The 23202-nt window shown below is 45.1% G+C and overlaps 2 protein-coding genes and 1 long non-coding RNA gene across 9 annotated transcripts; 1 reads left to right on the top strand and 2 right to left on the bottom strand.

Annotated features, from left to right (window-relative positions):
• The first annotated feature begins 547 nt into the window (after window positions 1-547).
• dmtn (dematin actin binding protein) lies at window positions 548-9326 on the top strand. 5 transcript variants are annotated; one of them, XM_020105077.2, is made up of 16 exons: window positions 548-688; window positions 3238-3289; window positions 3492-3572; window positions 3647-3790; window positions 4307-4351; window positions 5053-5161; window positions 5640-5684; window positions 5781-5915; window positions 6107-6204; window positions 6297-6402; window positions 6490-6545; window positions 6654-6699; window positions 6830-6837; window positions 6986-7051; window positions 7220-7300; window positions 7643-7888. In XM_020105077.2, the coding sequence occupies exons 2-16, from the start codon at window positions 3281-3283 to the stop codon at window positions 7754-7756; spliced, it is 1143 nt and encodes a 380-aa protein (XP_019960636.2). In that variant the 5' UTR covers window positions 548-688; window positions 3238-3280; the 3' UTR covers window positions 7757-7888. The 5 variants fall into 5 exon arrangements, 1 of the variants encoding a protein (XP_019960636.2); XR_011239149.1 differs by lacking the exon at window positions 7643-7888 and adding an exon at window positions 7494-7627 and having other exon boundaries at window positions 6830-7051; XR_011239147.1 differs by lacking the exon at window positions 548-688 and adding an exon at window positions 1968-2148 and having other exon boundaries at window positions 6830-7051; window positions 7643-9326.
• LOC138405404 (uncharacterized) lies at window positions 4982-5850 on the bottom strand. The gene is made up of 2 exons (XR_011239152.1): window positions 5710-5850; window positions 4982-5185 (listed from the first exon to the last, which is right to left on the bottom strand). It is a non-coding gene; the product is annotated as an uncharacterized lncRNA (long non-coding RNA).
• A 622-nt stretch (window positions 9327-9948) lies between the features above and the next one.
• Window positions 9949-23200, bottom strand: ppp3ccb (protein phosphatase 3, catalytic subunit, gamma isozyme, b). Of its 3 annotated transcripts, none has more exons than XM_069513747.1 (14): window positions 22362-23200; window positions 19196-19393; window positions 18752-18876; window positions 17818-17929; window positions 17597-17742; window positions 17277-17416; window positions 16153-16230; window positions 15955-16049; window positions 15703-15828; window positions 15191-15268; window positions 14871-14955; window positions 13997-14094; window positions 12901-12927; window positions 9949-11961 (listed from the first exon to the last, which is right to left on the bottom strand). In XM_069513747.1, exons 1-14 carry the CDS (start codon window positions 22411-22413, stop codon window positions 11780-11782), a joined length of 1542 nt encoding a protein of 513 aa, XP_069369848.1. In that variant the 5' UTR covers window positions 22414-23200; the 3' UTR covers window positions 9949-11779. The 3 variants fall into 3 exon arrangements, with proteins under 3 accessions (XP_069369848.1, XP_069369849.1, XP_069369850.1); XM_069513748.1 differs by having other exon boundaries at window positions 9949-11952; XM_069513749.1 differs by lacking the exon at window positions 12901-12927.
• Window positions 23201-23202: the final 2 nt, after the last annotated feature.

Raw genomic sequence — 23202 nt, 5'->3', positions numbered from 1 at the left:
TCAACAGGAACATGAGTGGATGAATGGAGAAGAATGGAAAGTGCTGTCTGTGTTGTTATAAAACATTATTATTATCATAATTATTAGTATTAATATTATAATAATGAGAAGAAGAATGGAAAGTGCTGTCTGTGTTGTTATAAAAAAATATTATTATCATTATTATTATTATTATTATTAATATTATAATAATGAGAAGAAGAATGGAAAGTGATGTCTGTGTTGTTAACATTATTATTATCATAATTATTAGTATTAATATTATAATAATGAGAAGAAGAATGGAAAGTGCTGTCTGTGTTGTTATAAAACATTATTATTATCATAATTATTATTATTAATAATATTATAATAATGAGAAGAAGAATGGAAAGTGATGTCTGTGTTGTTAACATTATTATTATTATTAATATCATAATGATAATAAGAATTTTTGTGCAGAGACTCGATCATGTTTCAGAGATGTGACGTCACAATACCAGAGGTGATCGTTGTAATGGAGGAGTGGTCACTGAGCAACAGGAAACCCTCCTCTTCCTCTTCATCATCATCATCCTTGAGGGTGGGGGGGGGGTCACAGCAGCTCCATCACGAACACCTCCCATTCCTCCTCCTCCTCCTCTTCATCCTCCTCATCCTCACCTCTCCTCCAGCCGGAACGCTGAGATTCCTCCTGCGCTGTTCAGAGGTAAGAATCCTCCATTTTCCTCCTGAATCAGAACAAACATAGACACCGAGCATCAGGAGCGTGTGTCTGCCGGGTTTAACTGTTTAGCCCGGGATGTAACCCGGGTTTAACCCGGGATGTAACCCGGGATGTAACCCGGGCTGAAGGGCGGAGGAGTGTGGTCGTGAGGCAGCAGACGCACTTGTCTCCTCCGCCTGAGGCCACATGATCCTGCAGCTCCATCACCACGTTTCATGCTTCTGAACGACGACATCACTTCTCCTCCATCTGCTCCATCGAGCCACACCATTAACACACAGCACACGGTTCATTCTGCGGTCATATACACATTTATATATATATATATTTATGTATATATACACATATATGGATTGATGCGTAAACGCGCAGATATAAACACATGATTCTTCAGCTGTGCGGTTTTTTCATCCTCAGGTTTCTAGATTTCTCTTCATTTAAGAAACAGGAGAAGGATTTAAAATGAAATATCTTGTGTTCAGTTCATTCTGATGTTAAACAGAGAACAGCAACAAATCTTCATCAGAACAGGAAGCAGCGACTCTAACCTGATTTATCAGCTGGTTATTCTGTAAAATGTCAGAAAATATCAAACGTTGTCGTTTACAGATTCACAGAGTCCAACATGACATCAGCCAACATGGAAATATACACATTCATGTTTAAGAAGCTTAACGGGTTTTAAAAGAAACTAAAGAAACATAATCAATGATCATACACAGCTTCAGATTCATCTTCAGATTCATCTTCAGATTCATCTTCAGATTCATCTTCAGATTCATCTTCCATCAATCAGCTAATTGATGAATCTACTTGATTCCCAGATCTTTTAGATGGAATTCCTTAAGCAGCATCACTGTGGAACTTTCCATAATAACACATCATTTAAAACGTTACTGCAGGTTATGTGGTGTTTTATGATTTCATCATGTTATGAGTTCGAGATTGTTGGTCGGACAAAACTCGACATTTAAAGACGTCGTCTTGAGTTTTCTCATCAAATCATCAGTAAATAATGAAACTGATTAACAGCTGAAACAATAATGAAAATAATAAATGAATCTCTCAAAAGTTCCATAAATAATTACTGTTTTCTGTTGATGCTGCAGTAAAAAATCCTGTAAATTTACATCGATCACTTGAGTTTAAACCGTGTGTGTGTGTGTGTGAGGACTAATGGACACGGACACACACACACACACACACACACACACACACTCACTCAGCTCATTGACGTCCTCTCTGGCAGTTAAAAGCTCTTAGAGATAAGACGATGGGACACAGAGCTCTCACTCTGCTGCCGCTCAGATCATCCGTCGTCCTCAGAGACTGAAACAGGCCAAAGTAACTAAGTACATTTACTCACGGACAATAAGGAGCCACTCGTACTTGATCTGAGTATTTTCTGCCTCTTCATATTTCCGCTCCATCACAGTTCGGAGGTGAATATAATATTTTACTCTTGATCTACTTGTAACGTGATTGAAAGCATTAATATCTTCAGCTTCAACTTTTCCTCAGATGTTTCACTAACATCTAACTCGACTTGTGAGGACGGGGGGGACACGAGAACTCGTGTGGAGTTTTGAACTTTGTTCCGTGTAAGAACCATGTGATAGAAAAGTGCTGCAGGTATGTGACAGGTGAAAGTTCCCTCGATAGGAAAACCAGATTTCAATGCATTTGAACAACAACGCAGGATAAAACCTGAGTCAGTGTTAGAGGAGCAGGTGGATGTTGTTTCCTTTGGGCAGAGGCAGGCTAGTCTATGCTACGCTAAGCTAATAGCTGCTGGTTCACTGTGTAGCGTTCATATGAACATCTGACCTTCAGGAAGAAAGACAAGAGGAGGATCGAGTGACGGATTATTTTTAGTTTTCCAGCTCCGACAAAAAGAAGAGAGGGTTTCCAGACGTCTGTTTCCAGAACATCTGTGTGTTCTGTGCAGATGTTGAGAGTTTCATCACAGATCAGGTTCAGCTGAGGACGAGCGGCAGAGCGAGCCTCTCTCTCTGATCTGGGGTCATTTGATCGTTAGAAACAGACGAACGAGGAGGTGAAGTGTTCGTCTGACTCTCTGGAGGGAGGAGTGTAACCACAGCACTGAGGACTGATGGGGCGTTGGCCCGGCTGGGCGAGCTGATAAACAGGAGAGAGAGAGAGAGAGAGAGAGAGAGAGGGAGGACAGGATGGAGGAGGAGGGGGACGGAGATGAAAGAGAAGTTGGGGGGGGGTCACAGGAAGTGGGGGTCTTCTGGTGGAGGATTTCCTGATCCGAGGCTCTGATGTTGTTTAGGTACAAGGTGTGTTTCCTGTCCCCCCCCCCCCCCGTCCCCTGAGGAGGCTCTGATAACAGCCGAAGCTGAATCTGATTCTCAGAGTTGTTTTACACTCAGTCTCCTTGTCCCCGACGTCCCAGAGTCACCGAGGGGCCGACTGCTGCTCGGAGATCCAACCCCTTCAAACACTAAAGCTCTCTTTACAGCACGTCTCTGATTTCTTCTCCTTGTTCTTCATCAAATACTTTTCAGATCCCTCTCTTCACTTCGTCCAGGAGAAGGTTCCTCTCCAGACATGCAGAAGGTAACGAATCAATGTTTCACTGTTTCACTTCATGACCATAGGAGCATTAATGGATTTGTACTTAAAGGAAGAGTTTGTTCTGAGCAGTAAAACGTTAAATGAGTCTGAAAGTAAACTGTTAGTTAAAGACACATTATTCTGGTTTTAAGTTTCATTCACATCAAACCACAGAATCCTGAGTAACAAACTGATTTGACCTCAGGTGGAGGGACGGGTCACCCCGGTCAACCTGCCGTCTTCCAGGGGTCCGAGCACCCCGGGGTCTCCTGCCACAGGCATCATGGTAAACTACTCAAACGCCCCTGCATCATCTTCACTGTTACCTTCACACTAACCTGTTGTGTTTGTGGGGTTCAGACCCGAGTGAACGACCAGGTGGTGGGTTACAGGGACCTGGCCGCTCTGCCCCGAGATAAAACCATCCTGCAGGTGGAGAGACCCGACCTCATGACGTACCAGCCGCACCTGAGCTTCTCGCCGCTCGACCCGCCGCGCAGAGAGGTTCGCCGACAGGATTCATGATCATATTATAGACCGTAAACAAAGATGGACGACATGACAGCTCCCAAAACTGAAGCCAAACCGTCTGGATGGTCCCCTGGTGGCTGGCTGCAGTATAGGTCATGAACCTCATGATAGCTGACGGGACCAAACTAAAAAATCAGAGTAGACAAGCACAGCACATAGATCAGATGTTGAGTATCGTCGTGATCTTTATTAAAGAAACGATCTACAACTGATCCTGGGGTCAAAACATTTATTTACGTCAGTATTTATTAATGAATCATCTGAGAACTGTAAATAATCCAAACAGCAACACTTTGTTTGGGATTATTTTACTTTCACGTTTCCTGAATATTGTTTTTTTATTGTGAGATCTGCAGCTGTGGTAAATTAATCCGTTTAAAACTTATAAAAATCGAGTCATCACTTAGTTTGTAAATGTTTTGTCGTCACTGTCTCTGTCTTTTCACTGCAGATGAACTCTAATGGTTGTAATGTGTTTGTGTTCTGCAGCGTTCCCTCTCCCCTCCCCCCACGTCTCCGACCATGTCTCCCGAGGTAAGAGTCCAACGTCTTCACCGGCATGAACATCAGCAGGTTCTCGAGGAGCTGCAGGTTTCACTTCCACAGTCGACGCTGGACATCCTGACGTCTGCACCACAGACATAACACAACATTTGTTCACTCCATTACAACATTTGACTCTGGGTCTGTGGAGGTCAAAGGTCACAGTGACCTCACTCTGTCTTCGGGGCGTCTCCTCACATGTCAGTCGTGAAGCTGTGTTTTCAGACTCCACCGCATTTAAATGATGTTTCCGAACCTGCTTGTGAAGTCAGAGTTAATGTTAACCATGTTCCCCACAGGACATGAACGTCCGGTGACCCGTGAATCACTCGGGCAGGTCGTGACCCAGACTTTTTAAAAAGTTTGACCGATGTCTTCATGTTCTCGTCTGGCTGCCGAGTTTCAATCGCGGCTTTGTCTCGATAGAAATGTGACATTTACTGAGAACACAGAGTTTCTGTTGAGGAGCAGCCGCTCACTGACGACGTCCGTTCAGATTTCTGTTGGGGAGCCTGTGAAAGTCATAAAATCATTTTCCAGTGATGAAGAATCAGATTCTTTTACTGATAACTATTCCACTGCTTCACCTGCTGGGAATGATCACACCTTAAAGACCTGAAATACATGATTATATGCGTTTATTACTTATATATATATAGATACTTAGGTCCTAGGTCATGTGTGTGCGTCAGGTGAGGGCTCGCAGAGCGGAGAGTGACAGTGGTTCTCCTGGAGGATCTTCGTTGCAGCTCAACACCGGACGGAAGATCAGCGCCAGTCTGCAGCATTTTCACAGACCAGGTAACACGTTCCTGCAGAAAGTCCCTTTAAAATCAGATAATACGTAAAAGATCATATCAGACAATTCAACGAAATAAGATAAGAAATCACCACAGTCAGGACATAAAGTCAAATGCTTCAGAATAAAAAAGAATTTAGAAATAATAAAAACTTTGCTGTATTTAATCATTTGAATCAACAGATTAATGTAATAACTAAAAAAACTATTAGTTGATTGATTATAACTGAATTTACAATTTGTAGTAATAAATTCAGGGTAAAAAATAATTTAATTAAAATGATTTGATTTATTATTACTGGAGATAATATCATTGATAGAATTATTATTTCAGTTCTCATTTGTTAAATTTAGTAAATTAACTTGATTGTGATAAGTTGTTGAGGTTCAGTAAAATGAAAATGATTCATTCTTATATTGTTTGTAAAAATATTGGTGATTAAATTATTTTGTTCGAACACTCCTGAACTCTACTTTCAGATAACGGAACCAACATCTACAGGAAGCCTCCGATCTACAAACAGGGTGAGTTCTTCTCTGTGTTAATCACCTTTTATGATGCGTTTCCTGCCGTGTCCTTGCTGATGTCACTTCCTGTCTTTACTGTCTGCATCTCTGCAGATGCGGCCAAACCTCTGGAGGGCAGCGGCGTTATTCGCTCCGCAATGTTCCCGGCGGCTCAGCCTCCAGATCCCAACCAGCCGTCCAAGATAGAGACAGAGTACTGGCCCTGCCCGCCGTCGCTGGCCGCCATGGGTAACACACACACACACACACACACACACACACACACACACACACACACACACACACACACACACACACACACACACACACACACACACACACACACACACACACACACACGTTAACCACGAGCTACACACACACACACACACACACACACACAGAGAGCGAGGCTGAGATCTGACCCTGAACTCTCGCAGAGATCGAGTGGAGGAAGAAGAAGCTGCAGGAGGAAGATGATGAGTTTGAGGATCTGACAGAAGAAGCCAAGAGGTTGCAGGAGCAGGAGCTTGAGAAGGTTTGTGATTTTCTCCTGTGACGTCACTTCTGAGCATCACAATGTTGTTTCCGTTGTGAAGACGCCTGACGTCTGCTTGTGTCTCTGTCCAGATCAAGTCCAACCTGGGTCGTCTGATCCTGAAGGAGGAGAAGGAGAAAGGCCTTACTTTCCGGAGGAAGACACAGTCGCTTCCTGACAGAACACACATGCACACCAGTGAGTCTCTGCCGCTCGTCCACGTTTCACTCTGTTCAGTTCAGCGTGAATCTGCTTCTGAATCAGCTCCTTCGATTTCACCTGCAGGTTTGTCAGTGAGTGCATCGAAGTCTCCGTCCCACTCAGGAGCAGGTTTGACCAGAGTAAGTGAATGAGTCCAGGTTATAGACCAGACCAGACTCTGTTGTGTTGTTTTTGTCTGCAGACGTCACCGGGTTTGAAATCAGCTGTGAAATGATTTGTTGTTACAGATGCAGTCGGCAGAGTTTTCCACTGACGGAGACAAAGCACGAACAGGTAGGATCCTTCCCATGATCCTCTCGGTTTTACACAGTTGGAAATTGTGTAATTTTGTCTCAAACATTTTTTAAATCTGTGTTTTTATTTCCTGCATCAACTCAACTTCCTGTCACCGTGTTGTTTACAGATGCTCAGGTAAGAATCTCCTATTTGCTTGGCGTTCTCGTGTTGTGTGTTAACGTGTGTTCATTTATACAGAAACACTGTGTGTGTGTGTGTGTGTGTGTGTGTGTGTGTGTGTGTGTGTGTGTGTGTGTGTGTGTGTGTGTGTGTGTGTGTGCAGAATGGAGACGCTCGGAGGGAGAGGATGGACAGAGGAAACTCTCTGCCGAGTATCCTGGAGCAGAAGGTGAAACTTTCAGACCGACATCGAGACAAATAGAAAGTTTAATTTAGAATCGTCTCATTTATAATTTTGTTCTCGTTTTTACCAGAAGATTTTCCTCTGAAATTCAAACAACAGAATATTACATCTTCTGAATATTAATAATAAAGAGAGTTTCCCTCTGCTGCTCAGATCTATCCCTATGAAGCTCTGATTGTGACCCACAGAGGGCGCCGTAAGCTACCGCCAGGAGTCGACCGCACTCGACTGGAGGTAAGAATCACTGGTGTTCCTAATAAACTGATCACTTTATAAACTTCATCGGGAACTTTACTCAAATGTTATTATCTGTTTTTTAATTGAACATTCGTCTAAAAATTAAATTAAACTAATTAAATTATTAATTAAAGCAGCATCAGAGAGTTTGTAAATAACGGTGATGTTTCACTCTGTCCCATAATCTCAGATCTTTTCACAATGAAGAAAAACTCACCCTGATTCTTCTCCTCTTCCTCTTTTCCATCTTCTTCCTCCCTTCCTCCACCTCCACCTTATTCTCCTTCCTCTTCTCCTCCTCTCCTCCTCCTCCTCTCCTCCTCCTCCTCCTCCTGTCAGAGGCACCTGTCCCCGGAGGACTTCCTGCGGGTGTTCGAGATGCCGATGGCCGTCTTCGACTGTCTTTCTTTGTGGAAACGAAATGAACTGAAGAAGAAAGCTTCGCTTTTCTAACAGGAAGTGACCTCGTTCCAAAGTAATACTTGATGAAGGTCAGAGGAGGAGGAGCCGGCCATCACAGCAGATATCCAGAGCCAATCATCACGTCCGACCGTCTAACTAACCAATCACGACCCTGGGTGTGTGGCGCCCCCCTGAGGATCCGACGGAGATGAACCCCTTTACTCTGACTAACTGATGCACTGACACTCGTTACCTGTGCTGCACTTATAATCACCACTGCTTGCAAATCACACTCATTATGTGTCCACGCACGCCGCCATCATCATCATCATCATCATCATCACCATCACCATCATCATCATCATCATCACCATCATCATCATCACCATCATCATCAGTCTGGTTCCTCAGAGTTTAACCTGCAGACGTCTGTATCACGTCAGATTAGCATGTTAGCATGTTAGCTCAGGTGTTCTGGTGTCATGAAGCTGGTTACTGTCTGAGGCAGCCGACCAATCAGATCACTGGGAAATGAGGTCATCACTGCTACCTGACGGGGACAAACACACGAGTTAATAACCAGATCAGTTCTTCACTGATGATGATGTCACTTCCTGTCATGTCCTGTGAATCCACATTAAAAGCATCATGTGAGCGTCTGCTGCCGAGAACACGCTAAGAGCGGAGCTCATTCATTGGTCGCCTGCGCTCCTGCGTGTTGTCACATTTCTGCCGTTTCATATGATGGTGACGTTTTATAAAGAGCGAGAGAGTCCAGACTTTTATTCTGAAACTGAGCTTTGAATCCTATGTCACTTCCTGAAATTGTGAAATTATTTTGAGGTTTCACAAAAATACTTTTTGTTTTTTGTAACAAAAGTTCGTAAAAGTGTCGGCAACAAAAGTGCTTCATTACTTTTCGTCTACGAGGCGGCTGCTGACCTTACAGTGTGATACTGCCCCCAGAGGACATGTGCTGAACTGCACCTCGTGGAATCGTAGCTCTTGACCAACAATAAAACGAACATTCATCAGCGGCAAACCACGCCCACCCCTGACCATGTTTGGTCATGACCTCCTTCAGGAGCCACAGGAAACACGATGTAGCACGAGAACTTCTATCGGTGGCTCCTCTCGGACAGACGATCACTGATCGGACCTTTAACAGCCGATTGTTCTGTTTGACCTCGTTTGTTTTCATCTCGTCAGGAGACGAACGTGTGAACAGAACCAGCTCCATGACACCAGGAACCCGAACAGAACCCGACTGTGACGTGTCCCGACTTCAACGACAGCTGATAAATGTCATGTCACGTGTTCAACATGTAACTTAATTATTATAAAATATATTTATTACGTGAAGCTTTATTTATTTATTACTGTTCTTATGTTGAAAGTATAGTTTCTGGTGTACAGTTGTTTTTTATTTAATGAATCACCCATCACTTTAATTCGCCGCCTACATTTCACCACTAATCTCATGGTAACATTTTAAAGAAGTACTTCGTACTAATCAACGTGTCTGTGTTGGATCGTGTGTTGACGTAGAAAACATCTTTCTTCTGCCGACGCCTTCAAAGCATTCAAACTGGAATTCAAATAAATCTGAAATAATATCAAACATCTGGTGTTTTTTTTTATCTGTTTCATCACGTGAGACGTCCGTGACTTTAATTCCTCTGCAGCTGCTGATGTTTCACCACAAAGGCTCCGTTCACACCTGAGTTCAACATCCTTTTTCAAAATAAACTTCTTTCACCTGTTTCGTTTATTAAATTATTACTTTTCTTAAACGAAACAACTTGATCAGTTTTCACAGGAACGACTTTCAAAGAATAAATGTATTTTTCTAACGTTTGAGCTCGTCTCTCGTGTTTTCTCTTCCTCACTCGTCACTGGTTTCACAGCTGACTCTCTTTCCTTCCTTCACACCTGTAATCGTGACACATTCTGCTGCGTTGGCCTTGTTGCGCTCAAACTCCCCCGCATGTGTTTTTCTGATCATTAACCTTTTCTGTCTCACGCTGACGACCTCGAGCCGCAGAGGCTTCGAGCTGCAGGTAATAAATGTGGAGGGTTTTGTTGCTAAGTAACATTTGAATGGAAACATGAAAGTGAGGAGCCACTCGTCTCTTCACAGGATGAAGCCAAACAAAGCGACACTTCCCACGCCAGCCTCTGATTGGCAGCCGCTCTGCAACACGTCCTTGAGGTGCTGAAGCAGCAGAACGACACGGGCACGGTTACTTTTCTGTTTTTTATTTGAATGGAGTGAAACATCTACATAAATGAGGCCTCGCGATACATGTACTCAACAAAACGTAATCTGTAAAGAAAAAAACAAATCTTGATTTTAATCTTTTTTTTTCCTGTACATTCTGTGAGATATGTTCAGAAATGTTCCCGACAAAATCCCAACAAACTCCACCCACTTCCCCGAAACAAAAAAAAACGAATCATTAAATCAAACCCACCCGGGTTCATCATCATCATCATCATCATCATCATCGCCATGGAAACCGCCTCCTTCTCCCACACTGCTCTCCTTTTAAAGGATCATTCCGGTTCAGAGCAACTTTAACTAGTGAAGTTTTAGTTCATCGTCTGTGACAGAAACAGAAAACTGAGGCAGACGAGCGCGGTCAGACCTCGGTTCTCAGGTCAGGTGCTGAATTACGTAGACAACTGACAGGAGACCAAACCACGCCCACCCCTGACCATATTTGGAACTTCCTTTACTTTCGCCGTGGAGTCAAACCAACACTCACAGGAAACGCACGACACGTGATGTAGAGTGAGAACGTTCAGGATCAGTGGCTCCTTCATGTATGAAGCACCGACAAGGTCACAGCTGCAGAACTCGCTCCTGACTGAACTGAGCTCACGTTCTCCGTTTGTGCGTAGATTTGGTGCGACGGCTCCGTTCAGAGAGAAAAAAAAAAAACTGACTCTAATTGAACCGAATTAAAGGACGCGTGGACCACGACGTGATCACTGGAGGAGGAAATGACAAAAAACTAAACTAGCATGATTCTTTTTGAACCTTTGCTCAGACATCACTTCCTGTTCAGGCGTCACAAACACAAAAAGGTTTGGAACCACGGATCTAAACCGAACAGGAAAACTGTGACTGTCGGGACGAACACGCAGCCGCGCATCTGAAGATTTGATTTCTTTAGTTTTCACAGTAAAAACGTCCTTTTATTGTGAAAAGGATTATACATAATAATACTAATAATGATCTGTGATGTCATAGCTATTCATAATCGCATCGGTTGTGTTTTTACGAGCAGGAAATCACAAACCTGTCGTCCCGCAGGTCAGAGGTCACGCGCCATTTACGAAAGTAAAGAGTCCTTACTCAAGGTTGTTACCACGACAACACGAGACAGAAGCGGGTAAGTTGACCTTGAGTTCAGATTCCAACAGTTTCCAATGAACTTCATCAAGACTTTAGTTGCAATAAAGCGAAATTACCCTTTAAATCCTCACCCCCTCCTCCCTCACCCCTCCTCCCTCGTCCCTCACCCCTCGTCCCTCACCCCTCCTCCCCCGCTCTGAATAATTAATTCTTAATCAATAGGTTGTAAAAAAAAAACCATCACATTGAAAAGAGGGAACAATTAAAATGTACAGATATAATATAAATGTCAATACTCGCTCGTCAGAGCTCAGTCACACTATCATTGGCATAAGAAAGGATGGAGCTGACTGTGTGTGTGTGTGTGTGTGTGTGTGTGTTTATGTGTGTGTTTATGTGTGTGTGTGTGTGTGTGTGTGTGTGTGTGTGTGTGTACAAACACAGCGTTTCAATGAGCGTCACTTCCTCCACAAAATGAAAAATAATCAAGATAAAAAAAATCGCAGGCTCCAGATGGAACACGGCAGCGATTTGTCCAAGTGCAATGAGATTTTATCCCGTTCAGTCTGAATCTATGATATTTAATGGATGAAATAAATTAAGCGCGGTGACGTTCGCTCGGACTGAACTGCCTTGTCTCCTGCTCTGAAAGGAGAAGCGAGAGGAGGGGTGAGGAGAGGGGAGGAGGAAGGAGAGGGGAGGTGAAGGAGGACCTAGGCCTGTGCGTTGGTGCCGTTCTTATCCGGAGGTCCGGCGCTGGCCGGCAGGTTGTTGAGGGAGGGGGCGGCCTCCTGCTTGCTGTCGCGGCGCGGCGGCATCCTCTCGTTGATGCGGTCGAGGCCTCGCGCCTCCTCGAAGCTCTGGATCTTGTGCTGCGGGTTGAAGCCTTGAATCGCTGCGAGGAAACAAACGAGCGTGAATAAAACCCTCAGAAAATCAACCTGAGTCCAAATCTGTCAAACACACGGAAATAAAAACTAAACTTCTGTGAAGCAACAGGAAAATTAAGGTCTCTGTTAAATGTGAAATATATAAAAGGAAAATATCAAAGTCAATTAGATTTCTTTAGAGTTCGATAACGACATCTTAAGAATGATCGACAATTCAATTTAAATCAGTCAGGCTCCAATATTTATAGATTCTCACTCAAATAAAATGAGGTTTTCAGTAAACTTACTTCGACAGGACATCGACAGCGTGAAGACAAAGAAACACACTTTGATTAAAGGGACATTTGACGGATTGTTGTTTTCTAAAGCAGCGGCTTCACAGATCATCTCATGTTTCCATTAGTGTCAAACACTCATTTAGTTGTTCAGACAAATGTGTGATGCATTCAGGGATGAAAATATGAACTATTGATACGAGGAGATGTAAAACGTGTGAATTGATCATATGGAGATGACGTCAGCGAGACCTCAGGCAAAAATATGTCAGACTTTGATCCTGAACTTCTTTGATTTATACGAATGTTAAACTTGAGTCAGACTCATCGTGTGAACTCTGAACTCATCATAATTTACTAAATGAACATCAGCTGTATGAACAAGACTTGAAACCAGAGACTCTGATGGTAACGTCTCCAGGACAAAAGATTCTACTCGAACTCGTCCCTGAAGAAAACGTGTTTGTTGCCTGAGGTCCAGCGTCTCTGAGGTGAATCTAAAGACACAGTTTGTCCCTCAGACGGAGAACAAGCACAGGAGAGGAGATGAAGTGGAAATAATCACACGACACTGAACTTTGACCTCTTCACTGCGTCTACAACAGAGCACGTTTGACTTAAAGCAGGACAGACACAGAATCAGTGACGGAGACGGAGACGGATTCGTACCTCGTGCCTCTTCTGCCTCTACGGTGGCTGTGTAAGCGTGAGTAGAAGTGCCATGCCCAAAACCAATGGAGAGAGAGTGAGAACGTTAAATATCATTCAGCATTCAGTCAGTCACGTTATCACAGCTGTCAGTCAGTCCTGTTACCATGGAGACAATCATCATACAACCCCCCCCCCCCCCCCACCCCCGACACTGTAGTGACCACAGAGGTTAGAGCAGAACCACATGATTCAAAACCATAATCATCATCGTCATCATCATCATCATCTTCATCGTCGTCGTCACTGAGTGTTAGCGGAGCGTTCAGGTCATGCTGCTGTAAAACACTTTAATTCTCTTTGTCTCTGAGACGTTCAGGTGAAAACCTGAGGCAGGAAATGATTAGTCGATTAAACGATTAGTCGATGGACAGAAAACTCGACTGCAAACATTTGGATCGTTTTCATTTTAATTTGAGCAAAACTGTGAAAATCTTTGTGTCGACGTCGGTGACAGCCGAGTGTGTTCCTGTGTGTTTCAGTGAGAGTGGGTGCTCTGTCCGCAGGTGAGGATCTTTGGAAAGTTTGGAGCAGACCGAACCTTCGGTTTAATACGAACTCCTGACACGAACATTAACGACGAGGAACCATGTGGAACTTTATCTGACGTCAGAAGAAGTTTCTTCTCAAAAATTAATTAATTAATTAATTAATGAATTAATCTCACGGAGAACCGTGTGTTTCACTTCTGTGCTTCAGCGTCGACCTGGTTCAGATTGATGTTGAGCCTCAGACGTGAAACTGACGCGTTTGAGAAAAGGTGAGTTTTTCTTATATTTAAGTGACAGAACAGTGTCAGAGCCACGTCACTGTCTGAAGATAATGATCCTTATCAGGCCGCAGATGAAGAAACGTTTCACCTCAACAGTCGTCAGAGGAGAAGATGTCGCTTGGTGTGTGTGTGTGTGTGTGTGTGTGTGTGTGTGTGTGTGTGTGTGTGTGTGTGTGTTCGGAGTGGTTTTCTGAGCTGTTAGTCTCAGTGTGAGTGCAGGCACAGGAAGTTAGTGTCTCTGTGTTAGTGTTTGGTTGTTGGAGGCTCGGACGCCTGCACACTCACCGCTTTGCAGAGTTCTCCGACCTCCAGACAAAACTCCCACAGGCAGTGTTCCTGTCGGGGTCAAACCCTTCAGCTGTAACACACTCTCGTTCTCCTCTCTGACACACACACACACAGACACACACACAGACACACACAGTTAGTTAGAGTCACCAACAGACGTCTGCTACACATTTCATTTTCAGACTCTAAGACTTCTGCTTGTTTTCCGATGCACATGTTTTTCTGTATTTATTATATTTCTCAGTTTAATGTAGAGCTCAATTAATAAATCATAATAAATAAAATATACTGAACACACACACACAGTATGTCTCACTGTAAACACACACAATTCAAACTACTGTACGAGTGTAACTAACGTAAAGCTGATCATGTGTCAGGCTGCTACACACTGCAGCCTACACACAAACACACACTGATGGTGATGAGCATTGAAACCAATCATAACCGAGAGAGGAAGAGCAACATTACACGTGTCACTGGTTCTTTTCTGGGTCTTATGATAACTCGTGCATGTTTTCTGAACGAGAGCAGTCGTCGTTAAAGGACAAATGATTGTGACACACTTCCACAGAATTAAAGGAGGACACGAGCAGAAAGTCATTAGCCTGGAACTAAAGTGGAGCAAAGACTCCACAGTCTGGAGACGTCGTTTGTGACTAATATTCTTACATTTCACACGTAACTAAGCTTTTTAATACGAAAATATCTTCACTCTTCTAAACCCAAATCCACAATCAGCATGAAAATCAAACGAAAACAAACGTGAAGTAAATGAAAAATGAAAAAATGACAGTGACCTGTTGAAACAGCAGATCATCGGGGACATTTTAAACTTGTCACCGACGTGATTGTAGAAATAAAAACACACCTGAGCACAGAGAAGACTCGAGCCATCTTTCCAATCGCCCGGATCTTATTTCTGATCACCTCCTTTCTGATGGCCGCAGCTCCGCCTGAAAAACACCAGAGGAGAAGGAACAAGATGAACGATGTCGCTGAAATGAAAAGTTTGATTTGGATGTTTCCTCAGAGAATTCTTGTTTCATTAGTTTTAATGATTCACACGACACAAACACAACGTGACAATAATTCAACAAGAAAAAGGTGAAGAAACTCTGTCGTCTCCAACGTTTCTCATCCAGCTTATAAAACTGTAAAAATAGAAGAGTGGGTGTGAGATTCTCGTACCCTCACAAGTGTCGTCTCCCTCTGACATCAGCTCGTCGTCGGAGCAGATGTTCAACACGTTCACCAGCATCTCTGTCACTGTGGAAACATTTCAGACAAGAGCAGGTTCACGTCTGACGAAGACGAAACTAAAGCTTTGACTGAAGCATTTTGATTTAAAAACACACGGTGACGTGGCCGGAGGACGTCAACACCTGAACTCAGGTCTGTGATCGCATCACTCAGGATTATTATAAAAGCAAAACAATGGAAGAATTGCTCTCAGCTACACCCAAGCTCCCCCTACAGGTGGGAGGTGTAACTCTTCTGCTTTCAACGTAGAAATAAACTTGTTGCAGTTTGTGCTGCTCTGCTCTAAATGTTTTACCAACACGAATAACCGTTTGTCATAAAAAGAGAAACTACGCAGTCTCAAATATTAGAGAACTGTTTTAAAATATAAACCCTCTCCTCTCTCCTCCATGTTCTCCCTGTCAGAGCACATATGGGTCGGTCACTGACAGGACTCTAACCTTTCTCTCCGACGAAAGGCAGAGACCAGGTGAAGACGTCCATGAAGTTGGGCAGCCAGTAGGGGTGAGGGGAGCAGTTAAACTGCCGGATGTTCATCACGTTATTCTCATATTTCAGCACCGCAGCTGAAACACAAAACACACACTCACATTAACATCTCCACTTCCTCTCTCTCTCTCTCTCTCTGCAGTTGCCAAGGCTTCAAGGTTTTCCAACCAGTTGCCATGGTTTCCAGCCCTCATGTCTCCTACCTTTGTTATTGTACACGTCCAGGTAGTTAGGAGCAGAGAAGATCGTAATTAAAGAAGGGAAGCCTGTCGTCTGACTTTTCCTGTACATTCGATACCTGATGGACAAAAGTACTCATTGAAACAAACACACAACATGATCGACTGTGTTGATCCCTGGGGATAAATACCAGAAATTACACAGGTTGAGGTGTGACTCACCCTGCATCCTGGGCTTCATGTGCTCGTATTACAGACAACAGGTTATTGTTCATCAGGAAGTCACAAACTGCCGGGTAACTGAAACACAAACACAGAAACACGAGGGGTTTTTAATGTGACATCCATGAACACTGTGGAAAACCATTTCCTAACGTGAGAGCGTGACGAGCGCTCAGACCCGTTTCCTCCTCCTCCTCCTCCTCCTCCTCCTCCTGCTGCTGCTCGGCCGTCGCTCCGTCACCTCGGTTGCTATGACAGTTAAGGCCACTTAAACTGATGTATAACAGGAGATGCTAGATGTGCTCAAATTTGGGATTAATTAAGGTTGAAGCTTTTTACACAGGAGAAGAGGGAGATTATATCTGATCCTCACAGGGACGAAAATCTACTTCAGAAAATTAAGTAAGACAAAGTATGTTTTCATCTGAGGAGCTACGATTGGGGACGTTTGATTTTGGTTCAACTTCCTCCTGAGGCCGGACCGTGGGCTGGGAATAAAGACGCGTCAGCTGTCAATCATGACATCTTTTAAAAATCATCAAATAAAAACCAAACTGATCAGAAACACTGGAACAAACATCGCTGAGATAAGAACGACCTGAAATTACAGAAACGTCTTTGACAAAGATTTATTTAACGTCTACTTTGAGTTTTTTTGGTTTGGCTCATGTCCCGTCTATTAACATGGAGGAGGAGGGGTTATACTGCAGCCAGACACCAGGGGGAGGATGGAGATGATTTGAAGCCACTTTTGGGAGGTGTCATGTCGGCTCTCACACCAACAGACAGAGATGTGACAGATAAGAGCTGTTTCAGACACACGGTGAATAAATGAGTTTAAATAAATAAATAAATGTTCCGCCGCTAAAACAAAGTGCAGGATGAAAGAGGATTTGAGCAGCAGCAGCATCAACAAAACTAATTCTCTACAAAATGAAGACAGAGCAGAGAACGCTAATATTTGTTTTCATCATCTGTCTGACAGCGGATTTAACCAGCGCTCACTTATCCAGAGATAAGCCATTGTTTGGAAAAGCTTTAACCAGCTTAGTTTAACAGAACAAGCTGCTTTTTGTCTTCATTATTATTTTATTTATACAGAAACAGTCGCGGCTGCGTTGTACCTGTAGAAATAAGAGCAGCCTCGGACGCTGTTGTGGCAGAAGTGCTCCTGGGTCTTTTCTGAACCGTAGTCCTCCCCTGGGTCCGACCACAGCAGGTCACACATCGGCCCGAACGCAGGAGGCTCCTTAAACCGGTCGAGCTGCACAAAGAAGCAGATGAAGCAGGTTAGAAACTTCACTGAAGCCTTTTACTTTCATGATTAAACACAAAAACTCAGAGCAGGATTATATAATAATTCATCATCTACTACATTTCTTTTATTCTGTTTTCATCTGAGGTGAATGATTCAGTGATTCAGAACCAGTTGAGCGTCACTTACCCTCCGTATGTCGTCCAGGCAGGTGACCTCAGGGCTCAAACCCCCGTGCACACAGAGGAACTGCTGGTTGAGGAGAGCGGCCAGAGGCAGACAGTCAAAGGCCTCCATGCAGGCGTCATATACACGCTCCGAGTACTTTATTTTACCTGGAGGAAAAGCACATGAGACGTTTGTCTATGACGGGCTGGAGTACAGGACAGCGTGAGGGCAGCGGGACTTACACTCCTGTTTGAAGGTGAAGTATTCTGTGAGGTGTCGGCACTCGTGGTTTCCTCTGAGGAGGAACAGCGTGTTGGGATGGTTGATCTTCAGAGCCCAGAGATACAGAACACACTGAGGACACACACACACACACACACACACACACACGAGGAGATCAAACATCGTGAAGCTTGATAAATATCCACACTGACATGTTTTAGTTTTGAAGAATCACTGTTGCTATGGTTACATCAGGCATCCACAGCTTTCCAGCCTTTAACATCAGGGACTTTAATAATCACTGTTGGCCTCGCACACCTCACCGACTGTGAGGGGTTCTGGGTAGAGATCAAAAGACCGAGATCACAAATAGAAGCTTCGCAAAGAAAAGCGTTGGTGATCCGTTCTCTTCGATAAGTGGAAGAAACTGGACGAATGTATGGACGACTGAAATATCTGTGAGGGAAACAAGAGTCTTTCAAACTTCCAGGACGCACACTAATCCAAACCAGGATGTTCAACAGCAGCCAATGAAAATGTCACGACAACCACAGCCGCAGAGGACACACACGCACACACACACACACACACACACACACACACACGAGTTGTTCAGGGAAACACACTCACTCTCTCCCTCAGATTGTTTTAGAAATGGGACACGGACCAATCCTGGAGGCGGTGTGTGTGTGTGTGTGTGTGTGTGTGTGTGTGTGTGTGTGTGTGTGTGTGTGTGTGTGTGTGTGTGTGTGTGTGTGTGTGTGTGTGTGTGTGAGAGGCATGTGTGTGTACGTATGCTGCAGTGTGTAAGTGGGTGTGTTTGAGTGAGGCAGTCAGGAGGGAGAGGAGACGGACAGAGTGTCTTTCATTTCCTACGTCTATTTAAAGACGCTGCCGCTGAGCCACACGGGACGAACGTAGAGCGACAGGACGCCGCTTAGAAACGCCACCTACCTCGATGCTGAAGTAGCCTCTGTCCACGTAGTCCCCGAGGAACAGGTAGCGGGTGCTGCTGGGGGACCCGCCCACCTCAAAAAGCTTCATCAGGTCAAAGAACTGTCCGTGGACGTCTCCACACACTGGACACAGAAAATAAATGTTGGTTTACGTGTGTTCGTCCACCATCAACAGTTCATCAGTGTTAATTATCAGGTGTCCATGAGAGAGAACAGCTGTCCATCATCTTTAATCTGCAGTGTGAGTTTTAATGAATGACGGGGAGAAGAAATATGGAAACAAAACGTCAGAGCAGATAAAAATAGTTGGAGGTCATGAGGGCGGGACACCTAAGCTAAACCATATGTCGGGGGGGCAGCTGTAGAAATAGACCGCTGCATCTGAGACAGTGAAACCACACACACACACACACACACACTTTACAAATGTCGGGGGGTTCACCTGTGATGGGGGCTTCCACTTCCAGCATGCACTTCTCCTGGCGGAGAATGCCGGCTCCCTCATTTAAGATCCGGAGAGCCGCCTCCTCCTCCAGACGGCCCTCCTTCACCAGATGAGCCTTCAGCAGCTCCACGCTGGGCCTCCCGTCCACATACAGGTCTTTGACCGTCAGGCGTGTACCAGGAGGATATGGCACCGCTAAGAACACGAGGAGAAACATGGGTGAGATATGCAGCACAAAGATAAACTCAAACAGTTTTTATGTTTAGTTTTGTCAACACGAGGAAAGAAACTCAGGAGACCTGTTGATATCGAGCGATACGGTGACCGGTGACTTTGACCAACCAAACCTACTCAACTGATCCGTGCGTCTAAAGCGACCATTTGTACCAAATGTGAAAGGATTCTCTCGAAGTGTTCTTGAGATATCGTGTTCACAAGACGGCTAACATGAAAACATAAAGCCTCCAGCTTTTTATTTTCAACAAAACTGAAAAGACCATTTTTATCTCCCACAGTCAAATAAAAACCCAGAGAAGCCGTTTGAAGTTTATGTGATTAGTCGACTACTATCAGTGTGTGTGTGTGTGTGTCAGCAGTCACTGTTTTAAACATGATTTGTTACCAAACTGGATCTGCACAAAAACATGGAGATTTTTACTGCTTTTTTTTTTTTTCCCCTGTGCAGCGTGTCGAGACGGGACCTGAAGACAAACAACAGTTTGGCAGCCCACACCAGCCCCTGGAGGAAATACCAAGCAGCTTAATTCCAGGAACACACCTTTATTTCACACCGAGCTGTGAAGGACGCCGAGCTGCAGCCCAACTGTTAATGCTTTCATTCAGAAACTTTGAATCTGACAGTGTCAAAGAGGACGAGCAGCTAATCACTGATTCAATTTACTCAGTTGCAGATAAATGCTGTTAATTCTGTGAGATGGACAAAGAAACAGGAACTAATGTTGATACAACACTGTCGTCCAAAGATCGGACGAGATCTTCAGCTCTGACCCAATAATTCTGACGCAGGAATGAATGTCTGAAGACAAGGAAACAAAAGCCACAGTTGTAAAAATGAGACATTGCAGACCACTACAGGAAGTGGTATTCAAATAATCGCAGACAGAGTTGCAGCGTTCCTGGCAGAGCCCTTAAACTCATGTCGTCTACGTCCGAGATAACTTCAACGAGAACGACAATTTACAAAAGTGTTCGACACAACACTGTTCACCATTCATTCAACACACACACACACACTACACACACACTTCACTTCACACACTCCAGTTAGACCCATTTATCAAAAAGAAACTTCTTAGGAATCAGTGACACATTTTCTGTTGCCTGTGTATGAAGAAATGTTTTCTCCTTAACTTCAGTATCTGCACCAGAACTCGCTCTACTTTACAGGACAGGGGATGGGGCCCACGGCAGAGCTCTGTGCTGGGGCCCACGGCAGGACACTGTACCCACTCCGTCATCAGCTCCATCAATCATGAATGAGGACAGAATCATTACACATGACAGGCAAAGCAGACGGACGCACCGATTCGATTACCATCAGTAACTAAGCCATCGGTGCACGCACAGGCGCATACACACACACACACACACACGATGCAGTGTTACAAAAGGATGCTGCGATGAACTCATGCAGCGAAGAATTAGATTTATTAGGGATCAATCAGAAGATTAATCATTTCATCTATAAATGTCAGAAGACTTCACAGAGGAGGTCGTGAGTTTCTTAACATCGAATGAGTCGAAGCAAAACTCGGAATAAAGAAACAAAAACTATTCGCTCACTGACGATATTTCTGATTATTTCCTTGATGACTCATTCAACTGTTTTGTCGATAAAGTTCAGAATTAGTTCAAATTTGCATAATTCAAACTAGAGCTCTCACGATTACTCATGAAGCAGATGGACATCGAGGACTGAAACGATTGTTGATTCATATCTTTACTATATGATCTCATTCTGTGGGAAACAGCGCACATGTGATTCTATCATCTTTTAATCACAGATATCTAAACGAGGCTTTTCTTAGTCTGAGTCACGAACACACACAATGAGGCTGAACACAAAACGGACCCACCTCTGAAATAAAGACACGTTTAAAACCACGACCTTCACTTTACACTTAGAGAGAAAGTTTTAATTTATTGTGACGATTATCAATATCGAGTGATGTAAACATTTCATTATTAACACATCGCCGAGCAGCTTCGTTAAGCTCTTTGGTTTTAACTGATGATGTGTGTGTGTGTGTGTGTGTGTGTGTGTGTGTGTGTGTGTGTGTGGCCTCAAGGCGGCAGGTTTAATGATGTGAATTTCTCTTGCAGCTTTACATGGCTAATCCTTCCTAACCCACTAAGCCAATCATTCCCCCCCACAGACGTCCAGCCTCACTAACCTGGTTAACCCGGTAACTAATCAAACTCAAACACGGCCCAGTGGTTCTGTTGTGGAGATAAAGTGAGTCTTCACACACTGATGCTCCTTCACAGACAGAACACGTGTGACCCACTGTCTAACTGGGTCACACAGAATCTGGTGCAGCTGTCACACAAGATGTGGCTCTGAAAAACGATAAAGTGAGAAATGTTCTGAGGGTCAGAAAGGGACTGATGAAGATTCACCTGAAACAAGAGGGGGAGAGGGGTGAGAGGGAGGGGGGAGAGGGGGGAGAGGGGTGAGGAGATAGGTGTTAGGAAGGGTGGGGTGATGGTGTGAGATGATGGTGTGAGATGATGGTGTGAGATGATGGTGTGAGATGATGGTGTGAGATGATGGGGTGAGGAGATGGGGTGAGGAGATGGGGTGAGAGGAGGAAGGACCAGGCTCCAGGAGTCCGGCCCGTCCCGCTGACACGTCCCCCGACCTGAGCCGCATGTGTCGGCCAACACCTGGATGTCCCTCCGGACAGCGGAGCTACACAGCGGGGCCGTTCGACTCCCGTGGCCCGGGCTCCTCTCCCCCCCATGACGGCCAGTGAGCACCGTGAAACCAGCGGGCTCCTCACAGACATGAACCCGGAGTGAGTGAGCTGTCACCCGGGCTGATTGCCCTCCAGCGGGTGTTAAGCTGCTCGCCTTTAGCAAACTAGCTCCGTTAACTTCCTGCCCCGGAGCGGATCAAACTGTCGAAATGGACGCTACGTACCTTTCACCGGTCGCTCGGTGGTGGACAGTTTGTTGGGCTCTTTCGCCGACATGCTCCCTCCCGATGAGCCGCCGGATGGTCACTCTGTTCCGGACTAAACTTGAGAAATTCCTCACCAGCTAGCTAGCTGGAGCGAGCTAGCCGCGCTAGCTAGCAGAGAGCGAGCTGCAGCAGCGCTTCAGTCCGCGGACAGGACACCGGAGCCGAGCCGAGCCGAACCGAGCCAGGCTGGAGCTAAACGCGGCGGCGGAGCAGGTGGAGCCGTGTTCAGAGTCGCGGCGGGTCCGGGTCCCCTCTCTGCCCCCGAGGTGCGGTGGTACCGAGCCGCTGTCAGAGGACGGATGGCTCCAGGAAACGGCCCGAGCAGCGCCGATCAGTGGCCGCGGCAGCAGCGAGCGGAGCCGCGGATCATCCCAACTTTAGCCCGGTACAGAAGGAGCAGCTGCGTCTGCACAGGCCGCGGGATCGAGCTGCTTCCTCCGGTCGTGATCCGGTTCCTCGTCCAGACGCGTCGGATTAGAAATAATCCCGCAGCGGATTTCCTCCAGCTCGGCTCGGCGCGGGGGGGCTTGTGGGTAGTGTAGTATTAATGCGCTGCTAATGCGACGCGTTCACGGACCGCGGGGAAACTGAAACACTGCGACCGACCTGAGGAGCCTGTTCGCTCAGAACGGTTCCGGTCCGGACTCGAACCGCCGTCACGCCGTCACACGGTCACCCGACCCGCATCCGGCCCGCTCACCGTGAGGAGTGAGCATGTCAGTGTCAGATCTGAAACTAGGGAACATGTGACACAGAGCAGGCATCAGAACACTGAAGGGTCACATCCGGGTACTCAGCA

This window comes from Paralichthys olivaceus, chromosome 18, assembly GCF_024713975.1.
Source record: "Paralichthys olivaceus isolate ysfri-2021 chromosome 18, ASM2471397v2, whole genome shotgun sequence".
Taxonomy (NCBI): domain Eukaryota; kingdom Metazoa; phylum Chordata; class Actinopteri; order Pleuronectiformes; family Paralichthyidae; genus Paralichthys; species Paralichthys olivaceus.
Note: the sequence above shows the minus strand (reverse complement) of the source record. Positions and strands in the feature narration are given on the sequence as shown.

Coding starts and splice junctions, on each gene's coding strand:
- dmtn (XM_020105077.2), top strand. Junction 4,352..5,052: donor CTCCGACCATGTCTCCCGAG/GTAAGAGTCCAA, acceptor TGTGTGCGTCAG/GTGAGGGCTCGCAGAGCGGA. Junction 6,403..6,489: donor CAGAACACACATGCACACCA/GTGAGTCTCTGC, acceptor TTTCACCTGCAG/GTTTGTCAGTGAGTGCATCG.
- ppp3ccb (XM_069513747.1), bottom strand. CDS start 22,413: ATGTCGGCGAAAGAGCCCAACAAACTGTCCACCACCGAGCGACCGGTG. Junction 16,231..17,276: donor GGCTGCTCTTATTTCTACAG/GTACAACGCAGC, acceptor TTTGTGTTTCAG/TTACCCGGCAGTTTGTGACT. Junction 11,962..12,900: donor AGAGGCAGAAGAGGCACGAG/GTACGAATCCGT, acceptor GTTTCCTCGCAG/CGATTCAAGGCTTCAACCCG.